Source organism: Oryzias melastigma, linkage group LG16 (assembly GCF_002922805.2).
Source record: "Oryzias melastigma strain HK-1 linkage group LG16, ASM292280v2, whole genome shotgun sequence".
In the NCBI taxonomy this organism is placed as follows: Eukaryota; Metazoa; Chordata; class Actinopteri; order Beloniformes; family Adrianichthyidae; genus Oryzias; species Oryzias melastigma.
In genome coordinates this window covers 16,662,777-16,676,418 of record NC_050527.1, presented here as the reverse complement: position 1 = coordinate 16,676,418, position 13,642 = coordinate 16,662,777, and the positions used below count along the sequence as shown (strand labels likewise).

The window sequence follows — 13,642 nt, the reverse complement described above, 5'->3', positions numbered from 1 at the left end:
TAGGTTGGGGTTGTGAGGGGCTATAAGCTAACAGGAGAGAGTAAACAGAGATGATAGGAAATGAGGGCAGGCTTTCTCTGAGCCACAACTCAGAGGAGAATTTCTAATGAACTATGTCCTAGAAAATGACACAAGTTGTTGGATTTTAGCTAAAGAAATGTCAGAGCCCTTTTAAAACAGATCAAAAGCTGATCGGAGCGGGACTTTAAATCATTACTAGTTGTGTTTTTATTTAAATAGCTGCAACATCCATTTTTAAAATCCCTCTGAGAGTATCTGGATGTTATGTAGAGACAACAATGTCCCTGCTTGCCCACTGTGGTCAGTTTTATGACCTACACAACTCTGCCTTGTTTTCCTAACAAAGTTTCCCTTGTTGGTCTTTGGCTTTTTGAAAGATCCCCATTGTTTGCTGACTCCATCCATCCTGCTTAGCCTATCTTCCTCACAGAAACAAACTCGTTCAGGGCGTGTCTGTGAAAAAAAGCTTAGACACTCCAAGGTGTTTGTCCATTCCAGAAAGATCGGTTTCCTTAAGTGAGAAAGCATCAGTTGTGGTGAAAACGAGACGCCGATGTTGTGTTTGTCATATCTTGGCTAAGAAAGGCGGTTGAAGCTGTGCCAGGTTTTGTGGCGTGCGTGGTCAGGCAGGCGAGGAATGCAGCTCCGGGGAACCAAACGGGGCGATGAGTCCAGCAGTTTCCTCAAACACACAATAAAAGGAGGACTGTGTAACACTTGCTGTTGTGGTTGTGAAGCAACACGACTGCAAATTCACTTCTGCAAGCACTTTCAAGACAATGAATTTTTTGTCAGACCGTTGGGAGTTTATAGCTTTGTTTACTGTGTAATTAAACAAGAAAAAAAATTAAACAAGCTAATTTCCATTACAAAGCTACCTTTACTTTTGGGCAAGTTTTTAACACAATAAACATTTTTTAATGCAATAATCATCTTCCATTTTGCCATTTTTTTTCCCAGTAGTTGCAAAATGCAGAATTGTTTTCTATTGAGTTGCTACATTTCTTTCGTGTGCAGTTTACTCATAGCATTCATACATTCTGTGGTTGCTGAATGTATTTGTTTGCATGAGAAAATAACTTAATTTACTCCAATCCCAAACAATGTTTCTGAAACATTCAATGTCCTCCTGGTTTTAAACCAGACCTGGTTCTGATATGTTTTTTCTTTTTCTCAGACTACTTGGAAGTGTTTTTTTTTAACTTGCTTTGCTATTGATAGAATTCACAAAACACTTTTTTTTCAAAAGTCAAAACTACAAAACTTTGCTATTTTTTAAAGATCTTTTCTTTGCACCCTTGGTTCTGAATTTAAGTTTTTTGCTCCAATTTATGAATTTATTTATCGTAGACAGCCCAAAAATGTGCTTTTCCCCCATAAATGATCAGTAAAAATGTTTTTTTCTTGTTGTACCCGACAAACATTACACTTTTATGTGATTTATGTCACGTTGTCAAAAATTGTATTAATATTTTTGAAGATTTACATGTTAAACATAAAAATAGACAAAAACTGGGCCAACAAATTGTATGCTACTTATGAAAAGAACTAAGAAAATCCAGTTGTCACTCAGTGATAAACATAAAGACAGAGTCAGATATGTAAATAAAATCAAATGAGATGTTTAGGCTATAGACAGACTATGATAATAAGTATGTAAGCATGCAAAGTTGCCCATAGACCGTCATTCTTTGGCTCCTGTGTTGGTTCCTGTTGCGAAAGCCTGTCTGGAAACCCACAAAAAGGTTGTGACTCTGCTATGATTCTTGTCTTGACTGAGGCTATTTTTTCTCAACTCCAAGTGTCTCTGTAACAAAGTCAAAACTATTAATTTTCTTTACTGATTAATATAAATGATTTGTCGTGGATGCTTTGAAACTTGATTACATTAATGATATTAATGATCCCTAATAGGCTGATTTTATTAATATTTGATATTAATTCCTGAACCGGATATTGATATTTCATGTAGACAAAATGGTATGGTCGAGTTGGGGTGGGATTATATAAGTTCGCTTCCTTCCACTCCCTTTCAAGTGATCTACTTGTGATTCACTAAGTGATATGTTATGTGTGTATTGCGACCTGATTACTTGAAATAAACCATTTCCTTCATTCATTCGTTCACATTAGAATCGGATCCATTCACATGTCCCATAATAATTTCACCAGAAGTTAATGTAAAAATGTCAGTTTCTAGGTCATAAAAATCACTGCTCAGCAATACTGAAAATCAAACTGTTGATTTCAAATACGTTTGAAAATGTTTCAAAATATTGATTTTCTGGTTTTCTACAAACGTCAACATTAGTTAAAACAGACCAATAGAATGAATGAGTTGATGTGAATGAATCTGATTGGTGAAAGTGCGGACCTTGAATTCAAACCTGATAGAGCCATTTTACGATGCACAAACACTGTTTTCTTAACTGGAAACTGTTGCAGAAAGATTTTTCTAAAAAAAAAAAAATATCAAGATAGTGTTAAAGCACACCTAATTGTTGAAATGTAATGTTTATTAGTGACTTATATCAGTGTATTTGCAGTTTATCAGCAAATTAGTTGAATATTAATTGAATATTACTTTTAATTGTTTCCTAATTTGACAAAATAAGGCATTTTTAATCATTTTTGGTTTTACTAATAAAACTTAGAGAAAATGTATATCGAGTAAGCCCCTTTAACAGTATTTTATGATTCTTTCCAGGGTAATTATCCATGTCTGGAGATAAAGGGATAAGGGCTTATTTAGGATGTCAAATTTTACACCATTTAAAACAATTACTTTGAACATGAATTAATTATAGAGTTACAAATGCATTATTATTCTGGAAACGTGTTGAACCTATTGTAGGAGTCCACTGATTCAATAAACAAAACAGCCACTAGGTGTCAGCAGTATAAAAAAACATTTATTAACAGACATGCAACAGTGAGAATTGAAAGGGTCATATATAACTGTGATACTGATCATAGAATAAAAGTAACATCATTTATATTTGTCGAATACAGATGTCCTGTAGGAATCCTGAGGATTTGGGGGGAAAAAAACAGAAAAACAGCATTGTTCTGTGTCAGACTTCCAGCATTATGAACAGATTTACTTCCAGAAAATACCTCTAAAAAAAACGACAAGATACAGTATAACCAGCTGCCAAAGAGAAATCAGGAGCAATACAATTGTTTAAGATCTACCCTTAAAATTCCAATTACAGTGACAGTTTAAGGAGAAGACTTCGTCAAAAACGTAGCTTATCTTTGGACATGCTGTCATGATGATGATGAATGGATCAATCATCTTCTTTCATCGCCTCCTTGTTCTTCCTCACCTCTTGGAGCTTTTTGTCCTGCACAGAGTTTGAAGAGTGCAGCATTTAAATCATTAGAACCCTTTTACTTCAGTGACAAAAGCAGCGTCTGGAGCGTACCTTCTCTTTGAACTTCTCGTTGAGGGCCGCCATCCGAGCGGAGCGGTTCTCTTTGTTTGCCTCCATCTTCTGATTGAGTTTCTCCTGTGCCAGCTTGCTGAAGTTGGAGCTCTCCTCCATGGCTTTCTGGATGACCTCCTTCTCGTGCTCACGTTTCTCCGCCAAGTGTTTCAGCACTTCTGCCTCGTGGCTCTGTAGAGATCCAGATGATATACTAAGAAATCTTACTTTTACTGCAATTAGTTCATATAGTTCTCTACGATACCTTGCGTCGTTCTTCTGCAGCTTCCAGTTTCCTCTTAATTTCATCCAGCGATGTTTCCTTTTTCTTATTTGGGGACAAGGGGAAGTCAACCTTAGCGTCGGGGGTTGAGGGGCTCAGGATGACCTCAAAAGCTTGACCCGATGCACGCTTGTTCAGCTCCTTCACTTGGATGTCTGAAGTGAGACATTTTGTGTCAACCAATAGTGATTTTTGACCTTTTATCATAAGATCAGATGTTAGATGAAAGTATTTTTGCTGATCAAAACTTCTATTAGTGTTTGATGCTATTTATGACTTTCTTTTATATTTTGTTATTGGCATTTTGTTGATTTCAATGAAACATTTAAATGGGAACAATCATAAAAATCCTCACAAAACAGCAATACACACATTTGATAGTAAACATGGAGGTTACTACTCACCATTGGAGTTTGCCATTTTAGCAAGAAATCCCTTTGATTGTCCTGCTTCAAAAGAACACGGAGAACAGGAAAAGTCAAGTTAGATGGATTAATGAAGTAGTTATGACTTATTTTTACTGTCACTATAAAACAACTCTCCCTCCCACAACAGTCACGTGGGCCATTATCCATCAACACAAAAGTTATATATAAAAAAAAAAAGTAACTAGTCACAACACGACATGACAAGCCAGGTAAAACACGTTTCCAATTCTGTCTAAGCTACAACAACATTCGCAAACCCACAAAAAGCAGGGCGCTCTGCCACATTGCGAGTTACCCCTGGGGTAAAAGTCGATGCAGCTTTTGCACACGCGCTGGGGGAGGGGCACGAAAACGGTTTCACAAGCAGAAGGCATCATTTTAATGCAAAAAACGACCCCAAAAGAGCAGGATAACTATTAAAAACTGATGCAACGAAAGTTCGACCCATAAATACCCATTAAAAAAATAATGTATGATATCCTTTGCATAATACTACAAACAATACAAAATAAACCTAATTTGGCGTCAACAATATTTTAATAAGAGCTAAGCTAATAACAAAAGAGTTTTCGTTTATTTTTTTATTAGCTTCCTGCCATTTTTAATGCTGCAACTAGTTTTTTTCAATGAGCTCATAAAAACACAATTAACGTAATTATTGACTTTTGGGATCCTAAAACCTACTTTAAAAGTTTTACAGGTATTGGGAAAATCCTTCAATAGTAACACATTTTCTTCAGAGATATAGAAAGCTGGCTAAATGTTTGAATTCGGGCATTGTTCTCACCGTCAAGTGCAGCTCAACTTGAAGAAAAGACCTTTCGTTGCTCCTTTTCTCTGCTTAGACCGCCAACATCTGCACCTTCGCGCACAAAGCACTTCATCAAACGTCACCAGCGTTCCATGCAGCCGTTGGTTCAAGGCGACCAATCACAGGGAGCGTTGTAACCGCACGCGCCAAACAGAAGTCAAACATGGAGGCAAATGGAAGCTGTGAGACTCAGCGGGAAATATGGGTCTGCTGACAAGTATAATATATATATATGAATAAATAAATACAATATTGAAACCCACTGGCTGCTGTAGAAACCCAGAAGATATAATTGCTTAACAAAACCCTTTCATCAATTTTAATGTTTATAATGCACGTGCAACACGTGTGTTAATTTGCTGTTAAACAACTAACTCTGGAAAATATGCAGCTTTATTACTTATTTTAGTATGTGTTGTGAATTGTCTATAGACATATTTCTTTAAAACATATTTTAGGTCAAATCAAGATAAGCTTCAAGTGAACGAAAAGCCAATTTTCAAATTGAAAAATATAAAATGCAATTAGAAGAAAAAATATATGTTTTTGCGATCATAAAATTGACAACAACTATATTTACTTTTACGATAAAATAAGCGTGACAGTTATGTTGAGTAATTTGCCTGGTGTGACAAAACAAAACTTAGCAAAATACACTGAAAATCAAATAAAAAAAACACAAAATAAATACACTTGAACAGCAGTATGGACTTTCAAAATAAAAGCAGCGTATTACTTCAAACTAAATTTTTGCAGAATGACCCATTTTTTTTGCTTAGTAGTAATGTGCTACCGTAACGTAAATGTTATGGGTTGAAATTGATGGCAATATATTTGCAAGATGTATTAAATGAACCGCTAAATGACCTAAAGATGATCATTGAGCTTGGAGAGAGAAGTTTATTTCGAAAATCTGATATTCAACTTCCTAGTTTTAGTCGTTGTGGGCGCGGCCTCGCGCTGTAGTTGTAGCACTAGCAAGACTGAACGACAGACGTAAACAGACAAGCACAGACTTTTATCGCCGAAATGGGGGCTTGTCTGGCCTTGTGCTCTTTAGCTAGCTGCGTAAGTATCTCTTGTTAATCCGATTATAATCTTTTATATCAATTAAAAGGTTACTTTATGTAGATGGTGAACCGAACGTTTGAAATTGCCACTGACGGAACACAGTATTTTTAGCTAACGTTGCTAAAGACAGCTGTGCTGTCATTTTTAATTATTACAACGCAAGTTATGTTCTATTTATCTTTTACATCTCCAGTAAGGCTAGAATAATTGGTATGGTTAGTAAATAACGATTTAGGAAGGCCCAGTAAGGAGCAGGCCGTTTGAACAACCAAAATAGATGTAACTAAAGTTAGCATTATCATGTCGTTGATATACAAATCTATATCTAATCAAAGAATGCATCTATTTGTCTAAAGTTTAACCTCCATAGTCATAGTCACATTTAACCTACCGTATTTTCCGGACTATAAGTCGCGTTTTTTTTCATAGATTGAATGTCCCTGCGACTTATACTCCAGTGCGACTTATATACGAATTTTTAATGAGATGAGATATGGACCGTAAGTCTAGAGTGCCCTCTTATGGTGATCTATGCAATTACTTTATTTACTTTATTTACTTTAGTTATTCAGACGTGACACAGAGTACGAAGAATTTAACGGATTTAGTGATATGGAGTGAGATTGCGTGCAATTAATTACAGTAAAGATACAAAGTTGATGAGTTCTTAAGGCTATAGTTAAATAAAACTGTTATGTTATATAAATGCTACACCTTTTCGTTTTTTTCATGATGCTAATATGTGAATATGTGTTGACACATATTCAGCCTGTTTTCTATTCACTTATGAATGTTATAACTTACCTTCCAGGATGATGTAATATCGTTTTTTTCAACCAGTTTGTAAAATAAATTACTTGAAAAAAATGCGACTTATACTCCAGTGCGACTTATGTATGGTTTTTTCTTCTTCATTATGCATTTTTTGGCCCCTGCGACTTATAATCCAGTGCGACTTATAGTCCGAAAAATACGGTATATAGTCCTGGTCACATTTAATTCACGGAAAAGGGCTAGTACGACCTTATTCCATGATGACTAATCCATCCTGTTTAACTGGTTAACTCAGCTGTTTAATCGGTGATGAATCAAATTTACACAATCGATCTACACTTATCGCGAGAGAGAGAACCAAATCACTTCTTGTCCCCCCCCCCCCCCCAACACATCGGTACAGGCCTTAGGGTTGAAAATGTGCATGGACATTTGTACCAACAGATGTACATTATAATTTATGTGAATCTAACAATTGAGATTCAAGAAACCTTTTCAAACTCAGACTATTAAGGAAATTATTACTTCTGATTCATGTCCCCTCTATATATAGATGTTTACCTTAAAGAGAGCAGATCTTTTTTTTTTTTTTTTTTAGTTAAACTAATGATAAACAATTCTGTCTGAAGAAACAGATGTTTACATTTCTGAACATGTTTTACACCTTGTGTGCTGTTGTGGCGTTCGAAGACCCTTCTCACTTCTCAACAGATCCATACATGCATTTCGTGTTTGGAACAAGGTGCTGATCCATTTGTGTTCATGTATTATTTATTAGTAACAGACTCTGAGAGGACAACAGCTTACATAAAAGATTAAACATGATGTTATGTATATCCATTTATGATGTGTTTTTATGCATGTGTTAAAGTGTTTGTGTTCCTGTTTTATACATATATTTTTAATAGGAAGTGAGTATTTATACCTATTTAGGGTGGTTAGGTTTATGGTTAAAATTCAAGTAGGCAATGTGCATGTGGTCAACATGAATTTCCATCAGTTTTTGTGCTTTTTCACACATAAATATGTGCAATAATATTGGCCTTTTTAATATTTGTAAATAAATGTTTGCGTGTTTTTATTATTCTTTACATCATAGTTGCACACACAAACCTGTACCCTTTAATAAACTACATGTCAGATGTTTGTAACAAATATGAATTATAAAATTATAATTTGTCCTGCAGGCCTCCTGTCTGTGTGGCTCGGCTCCATGCCTTTTGTGCGGCTGCTGTCCCTCCTCCAATAACTCCACCATCACACGGCTGGTTTTCTCTTTCTTTCTCCTTCTGGGAACCTTTGTGTCTGTCATCATGATCCTTCCTGGAATGGAAACACAGCTCCGCAAAGTGAGTTCATCATCTTTCTGTTTGGTCAAAAAGGACAGGAGAGAATTTAATTGCCAGGATTAGAATGTAAAATATTCTAAGATGCAGTGTTTACACATTTTTTTTCTCCTCTGTACGCAATAATTTGATTTAAAATAAGGATTTTTTTCCCCACAGATTCCAGGATTTTGCAAGGGAGGATCCTCCGTCATGCCTGGTGTTGAAAACCAGGTTAACTGTGATGTGATTGTGGGCTACAAATCTGTGTATCGGATGTGTTTCGCCATGACCTGCTTTTTCTTTCTCTTTTCTGTTCTAATGATTGGTGTTCGTAGCAGCAAAGACCCGCGTGCAGCCGTTCAGAATGGGTAAGAAAGCTCTTTTTCTGCTAAATAATCCAGAAACTCCCAGTTTTGCCTTTATCTAACTCTATTTGTAAATGTTCACATTTGCAGATTCTGGTTCTTTAAATTTCTCATCCTGGTTGGGATTACAGTGGGAGCTTTTTTCATCCCTGATGGAACATTTCACTCTGGTACTAACAAGTCTGAGTCAGACTCAGCTGCATTGGAGCTTGGCAACGTTACAGTTATGAAACGGCGCCACCATGGTGTGAAGTTTCAAAATAAAAGTCTGTCTTTTTCTGTTTACAAAAGGAAAGCAGATTTGCTTGCATCTTTATTTGTTGCTCATAGTCGAACAGAATCATAAAATAACTAATGTAATAAAATACAATCACCAGTCAAATTGCTGATTTTACCCTGACGTCATTTATTTTTTTTTTTTTTTAAGATTGCTGTGTGTAATTAAACCCCAACGATGGGAAAGACACCAACTTTCCTCCACAATGAACAACTGCATTGTATCTTGCCAAGCTCTATATGCCACTTTCAACTTTGTATTTATTAATTTATTTTAAAGTATGATTGCTCCTTACTCCATTTTGTCTTTGCATTTTACAGTGTGGTTTTACTTTGGAGCTGTTGGGTCCTTCATCTTTATTCTGATTCAGCTCATCCTCCTCATTGACTTTGCTCACTCCTGGAACAAGATCTGGGTGGAAAATGCAGAAGAAACTGACAACAAATGCTGGTTTGCAGGTAGCGTGTTTTTCCCCACAAAAGGAGATTAAGCAATGACTAAATGTGACTTATTTGGAACGTTGAGACCAAAACCAGATTTTTAACTCACTGAAGAAACATGTGGCTTTAAACATTTTTAAAGTAGAAAACGCTCTACTATTATTGACAGTTATTTGTATTAAATCTATTCAAATAAAGCTCTGTAATCAATTGTCAAAATACAAACTTGAGATGTTAACATAAATGAATCCCAGCATGCATGTGTGCCATATGTTTGTGTATGAGATAAACTGGTATTTTTAGTCTCACTCAGTTTGATTACTGGAGTATCTTTAGTTTATAATCCAGATTTTTTCATATTTCTCCTCACTGCAATGTCAGCTGGGTAACTGGAGGCTCTTGTCATCTTCAGGGCTGCTGTCTTTCACTGTGCTCCACTATGCTCTGGCTTTGGCCGCTGTGGTGCTCTTCTACATTTACTACACTCAGCCTGATGACTGCACGGAGCACAAGGTCTTCATCAGCCTCAACCTCATCTTCTGCATCATCATCTCTGTTGTCTCCATTTTACCCAAGATTCAGGTAAACTACTAGATTCAGTTCAAGATTAATGCTCACTAAAGCATGAGATTTGATCATCATAGTGAAAATACCGCTAAAACAACCATTACTGTGACTATAGTATACATAGTATATAACTCCCGACATGTAAAATAAAAAAAATAAAAAACAGCTCAACGTTGCTACACGTTAGTCGTGTTAGCATAATCACAATAGATGTAACTCCCAACCGCTTTAGCAACACATACAAAAAAGACTAATAACACTAAAGCAACATTACTGTAACTATTCTTGTCATTTTTTTTTATTTAAGGCTTTTTAGTGCTCCTTATAGTGTAGAAAAAGCCCTGATTCCTGCTTTAAAAAATATCAAAACACGAGTTTAATTTCCTCCCGAGTGGCCTTGTTAAATTGGGGCTCTTGTTTTGTTGGAAACAGGAAGTTCAGCCACACTCAGGTCTACTCCAGGCTTCACTCATCTCCCTCTACACCATGTATGTGACCTGGTCTGCAATGACCAACAATCCAAGTGAGTCTGCTGGTGGAGTTTGTGTCTTTCTCTGTTTAGACTTGACTGGAGGTTTTCTTTAATGTTTGTTTGTTTTGAACGGGCGGCAGTTTTATGAAATAAAAGGTGAGCAAATCATTTAGTTGACATGTTTTGAGACCATAAAGTGCACTTCTGATTTTTTTTTTCTTTTTTGAAAAATCATCATTGTGTTTTCTAATCCAGTGCACCTCATGGTTTGAAAAATACAGTAGGTTGGCCTAAATACTTCATAAATGTCTGATAGATTAATTAGTAAACAGTTTTGTGATTAGTTTGTCACTTTTTATGTGTATAGTTTCTTCAAAGAGTGAAAAAAGATATGTGGAGATTAAACTAAAACTTGTTTTATTTCCAGTGTACATTTACATTTTCTGTTCACACTTTCTGTGATAGATCGCAGGTGTAATCCCAGCTTGCTGAGCCTGGTCTCAAACGTCAGCACCAGCGCTCAGCCGGGTCAGGAAGGCCCGGGTCAGGTGCAGTGGTGGGATGCTCAGGGCATTGTGGGTTTGGTCATCTTCCTCTTCTGCACTCTCTATGCCAGGTGAGTTTTTAAGATGAGCGATTTAAGATGAAAGATTAGGAAAATAATTATCCGTTTATTCTTTTCTTGAACTGCCTGTTTCCGTCTCGTAGCATCCGTTCCTCCAGCAACACCCAGGTGAACAAGCTGATGCAGACGGAGGAAGGCTCTGGGGCGGCTGTGGAAGAGAACGTGGGAGAAGACGGCGTCCGGAGATCCTTCGACAACGAGGAGGAGGGAGTCACTTACAGCTACTCCTTCTTCCACTTCCATCTGTCTCTGGCCTCCTTGTACATCATGATGACTCTCACCAACTGGTACCAGTACGTCTCCATTTGCTGCCACCCTTTTGATGCACTTGAGTCTAATAGTTTTAGCAGGGGAAATCCTTAAGGTCAGCATTTCCCTCTGTGAGTTGTACCTGTACAGCTGTCCGTCTGTCAGGAGGGCTCGGTTACTGTGAAGTCCCTATGCTCAGCAGCTCCATTTAAATCATAAGCAAATGTTGGAAATGAACATACTGTCCACCACATGCATGCAAATGTGAAGGAACCCTTTCACTGGTTTTGCAAATGTTTTATGTAAATTAAAAAAAGTACATGAGATGCATTTGTTCAAGAAAAATGTTTTAAATAGAAGAATTTCAGAACCTCTTTCTGCTCAGTCTTCAGTGTGACCACCAGAGGGCGCACTGCTTCACTTAAAGATTGAGCCGCAGTGTCCTTGATAGTTTAACTTCATTTTCTCCTCTCTTCTGCCCTCCAGACCAGACACAACCACCCAGGTGATGCAGAGCAGCATGCCGGCTGTGTGGGTCAAGATGAGCTCCAGCTGGCTGGGTCTTGGCCTCTACCTCTGGACTCTCATCGCTCCTCTCATCTTCCCAGACCGGGATTTTAGCTGAGCTCGCAAGTTTTCCCTCTGACTCTTCAATCATGTCGTAGTATTCTCCTTGTTTGTTTGACTACCTGAAGATAATGCAAAGGGATTTAGAGAAGGATTTATCTCAAATATTTACCTGTTTCTTTTATTATTTGTAGTAATTTAATCAAAATCAATGAGTTTTCTTAAGGGAATTTAAATCAAAATGCTGATTTTGTTTTTTTAATAGTTTCTCACATCATCTATGCTTATGTTACAGACTCTGAATCTGTTTAAAGTTACAGGACGAAGCAACAAAGCAGATTTTTTATACCTCAGATGTTACATTTCCAGATTCCCCCTCTAAGGGTCTTCATGATCAGATCAGTGACGTTCTCCTGACCCCGGGGGGGATATGGAGGGGAGCCCCGATCAGGAGCCCCACGGTGAGCTGACTGTGGGAGCCAGATAAGACTAACGGGGCACGCCCTGCAGAGCATGACGGGGCTTCCCTGGTGCTGCGAGGACATATGCATAATCAAGTCCGCGCACCTCCAGCCTGACGGTCCTAACAGACGGACGGTCTCATCTCTGCTCTTCCTTGTCCGTTTCAATTCGAGACATTTCATATCCAGTGCTGCGTTTTTCTAGATCCGGCTGTGTTTTGGATCAGCTCCAGCTCAGTTCAGTTGATGCAAAGAAGGGATTTCTGAATGAAGACTAAAACGAGGATGATGCTGAAGCATCCATTTTTTCATAGGAATGTAAAAGTTGTGATGGTACCTTTTATTATTGTTATTACCTCAAAAAAGGAAGTTTTGTTTAACCCTGAAACACTTTATTTATTATTTGTTCCAGCAAACATCTCTAGAAATCCTGTTGCTATGGTTACATGTGAATGGAGGTTTTTTTAAACGTCTTGTCTTACACATTTGTGGTAATATTTCTGCTGAATGGACCGTGTTGATCACATGTCATTGGAATAATAAGTGCCTTGTTGTGGCCCTGCATTTCAGAAAGATGATTTCACAAATGCTGGCGTGTTTACATGCTTTTCCTCACGTTGTCTGCTGTTTGCATGCCAAGAGGCGCTTTGAAAAGAAAGAATTAATATTGCAATTAATCAATAAACACTTTTAATAAAAGCAGAAACTGTGTGTTTTGTTACAGCGTCCCCTGTGGACGAGCGGTTATCTGCATCACAGGATGTTCTGTACTCTCAGAGCTGCATCATGTGAGCATCACAAAAACATTCAGTTGACTCATTGATTTTTTTTTTTTTTTTTGCTCTGCGCTGCAGCTGAGCTTCATCAGTCGGACTCTGGGGTCAATGATGCTCATTAAATATTTTTTCAGTGACCAATACCTAAACTAAACTGAAGTAAACAGAAGCTAATTGACCACTTTCACTGTAATGCAACTTAACAATGGAGAAAAGATATACACCCTTAATGCAGTGATCTTTATATCAAAAAAGCAACCTGCTAACAGATTATTCTCATTAGTAGATAATCCAAATAATCCACAGTCTACTAATCTAATCCAAACATACTTAAATGCAGCAGCAGAGTGGATTAAAGCTGTGTTTATTGTTTAGGCTGCTAAAGTTAATCTGTTTAGCAATCCAATTTGATGTTATTCCCATAGAGCAGGGCTCCCCAAACTACGGCCCGCGGGCCGGATCCGGCCCTCCTCCACATTTGGTGTTCATCTGATGTTCAGATGGTGGTGTCTTTATTGTTGTGACAGGAGCTGGTAAGAACCTGCTGATCTGCTTGGGATTTTGCACCATTAACTTCTTCAGTAAGGATGAAAATTCCCCCAAAATATTTGTAGTTTTTAAACTTTTTGTTTAGCCCTTTAGGGGAAATCAGGGTGTCAAACTCAATTGCACAAGGGGCCAAAATCCAAACTACACCTT

General features: G+C 37.5%; 2 protein-coding genes across 4 annotated transcripts; one reads left to right on the top strand and one right to left on the bottom strand.

Moving 5' to 3' along the window:
* Positions 1-2,907: 2,907 nt before the first annotated feature.
* Positions 2,908-5,093, bottom strand: LOC112143545 (stathmin). Of its 3 annotated transcripts, none has more exons than XM_024267595.1 (5): positions 4,948-5,093; positions 4,137-4,178; positions 3,715-3,887; positions 3,450-3,641; positions 2,908-3,368 (listed from the first exon to the last, which is right to left on the bottom strand). In XM_024267595.1, the coding sequence occupies exons 2-5, from the start codon at positions 4,150-4,152 to the stop codon at positions 3,312-3,314; spliced, it is 438 nt and encodes a 145-aa protein (XP_024123363.1). In that variant the 5' UTR covers positions 4,153-4,178; positions 4,948-5,093; the 3' UTR covers positions 2,908-3,311. The 3 variants fall into 3 exon arrangements, with proteins under 3 accessions (XP_024123363.1, XP_024123364.1, XP_024123365.1); XM_024267596.1 differs by having other exon boundaries at positions 4,137-4,181; positions 4,948-5,060; XM_024267597.2 differs by having other exon boundaries at positions 4,137-4,201; positions 4,948-5,035.
* Positions 5,094-5,907: 814 nt separating this feature from the next.
* On the top strand, positions 5,908-12,869 carry serinc2l (serine incorporator 2, like). The gene is made up of 10 exons (XM_024267594.2): positions 5,908-6,039; positions 8,004-8,165; positions 8,322-8,512; positions 8,600-8,679; positions 9,107-9,244; positions 9,639-9,808; positions 10,226-10,316; positions 10,731-10,881; positions 10,974-11,183; positions 11,626-12,869. The coding sequence occupies exons 1-10, from the start codon at positions 6,001-6,003 to the stop codon at positions 11,762-11,764; spliced, it is 1,371 nt and encodes a 456-aa protein (XP_024123362.1). The 5' UTR covers positions 5,908-6,000; the 3' UTR covers positions 11,765-12,869.
* The last annotated feature ends 773 nt before the right edge of the window (positions 12,870-13,642 follow it).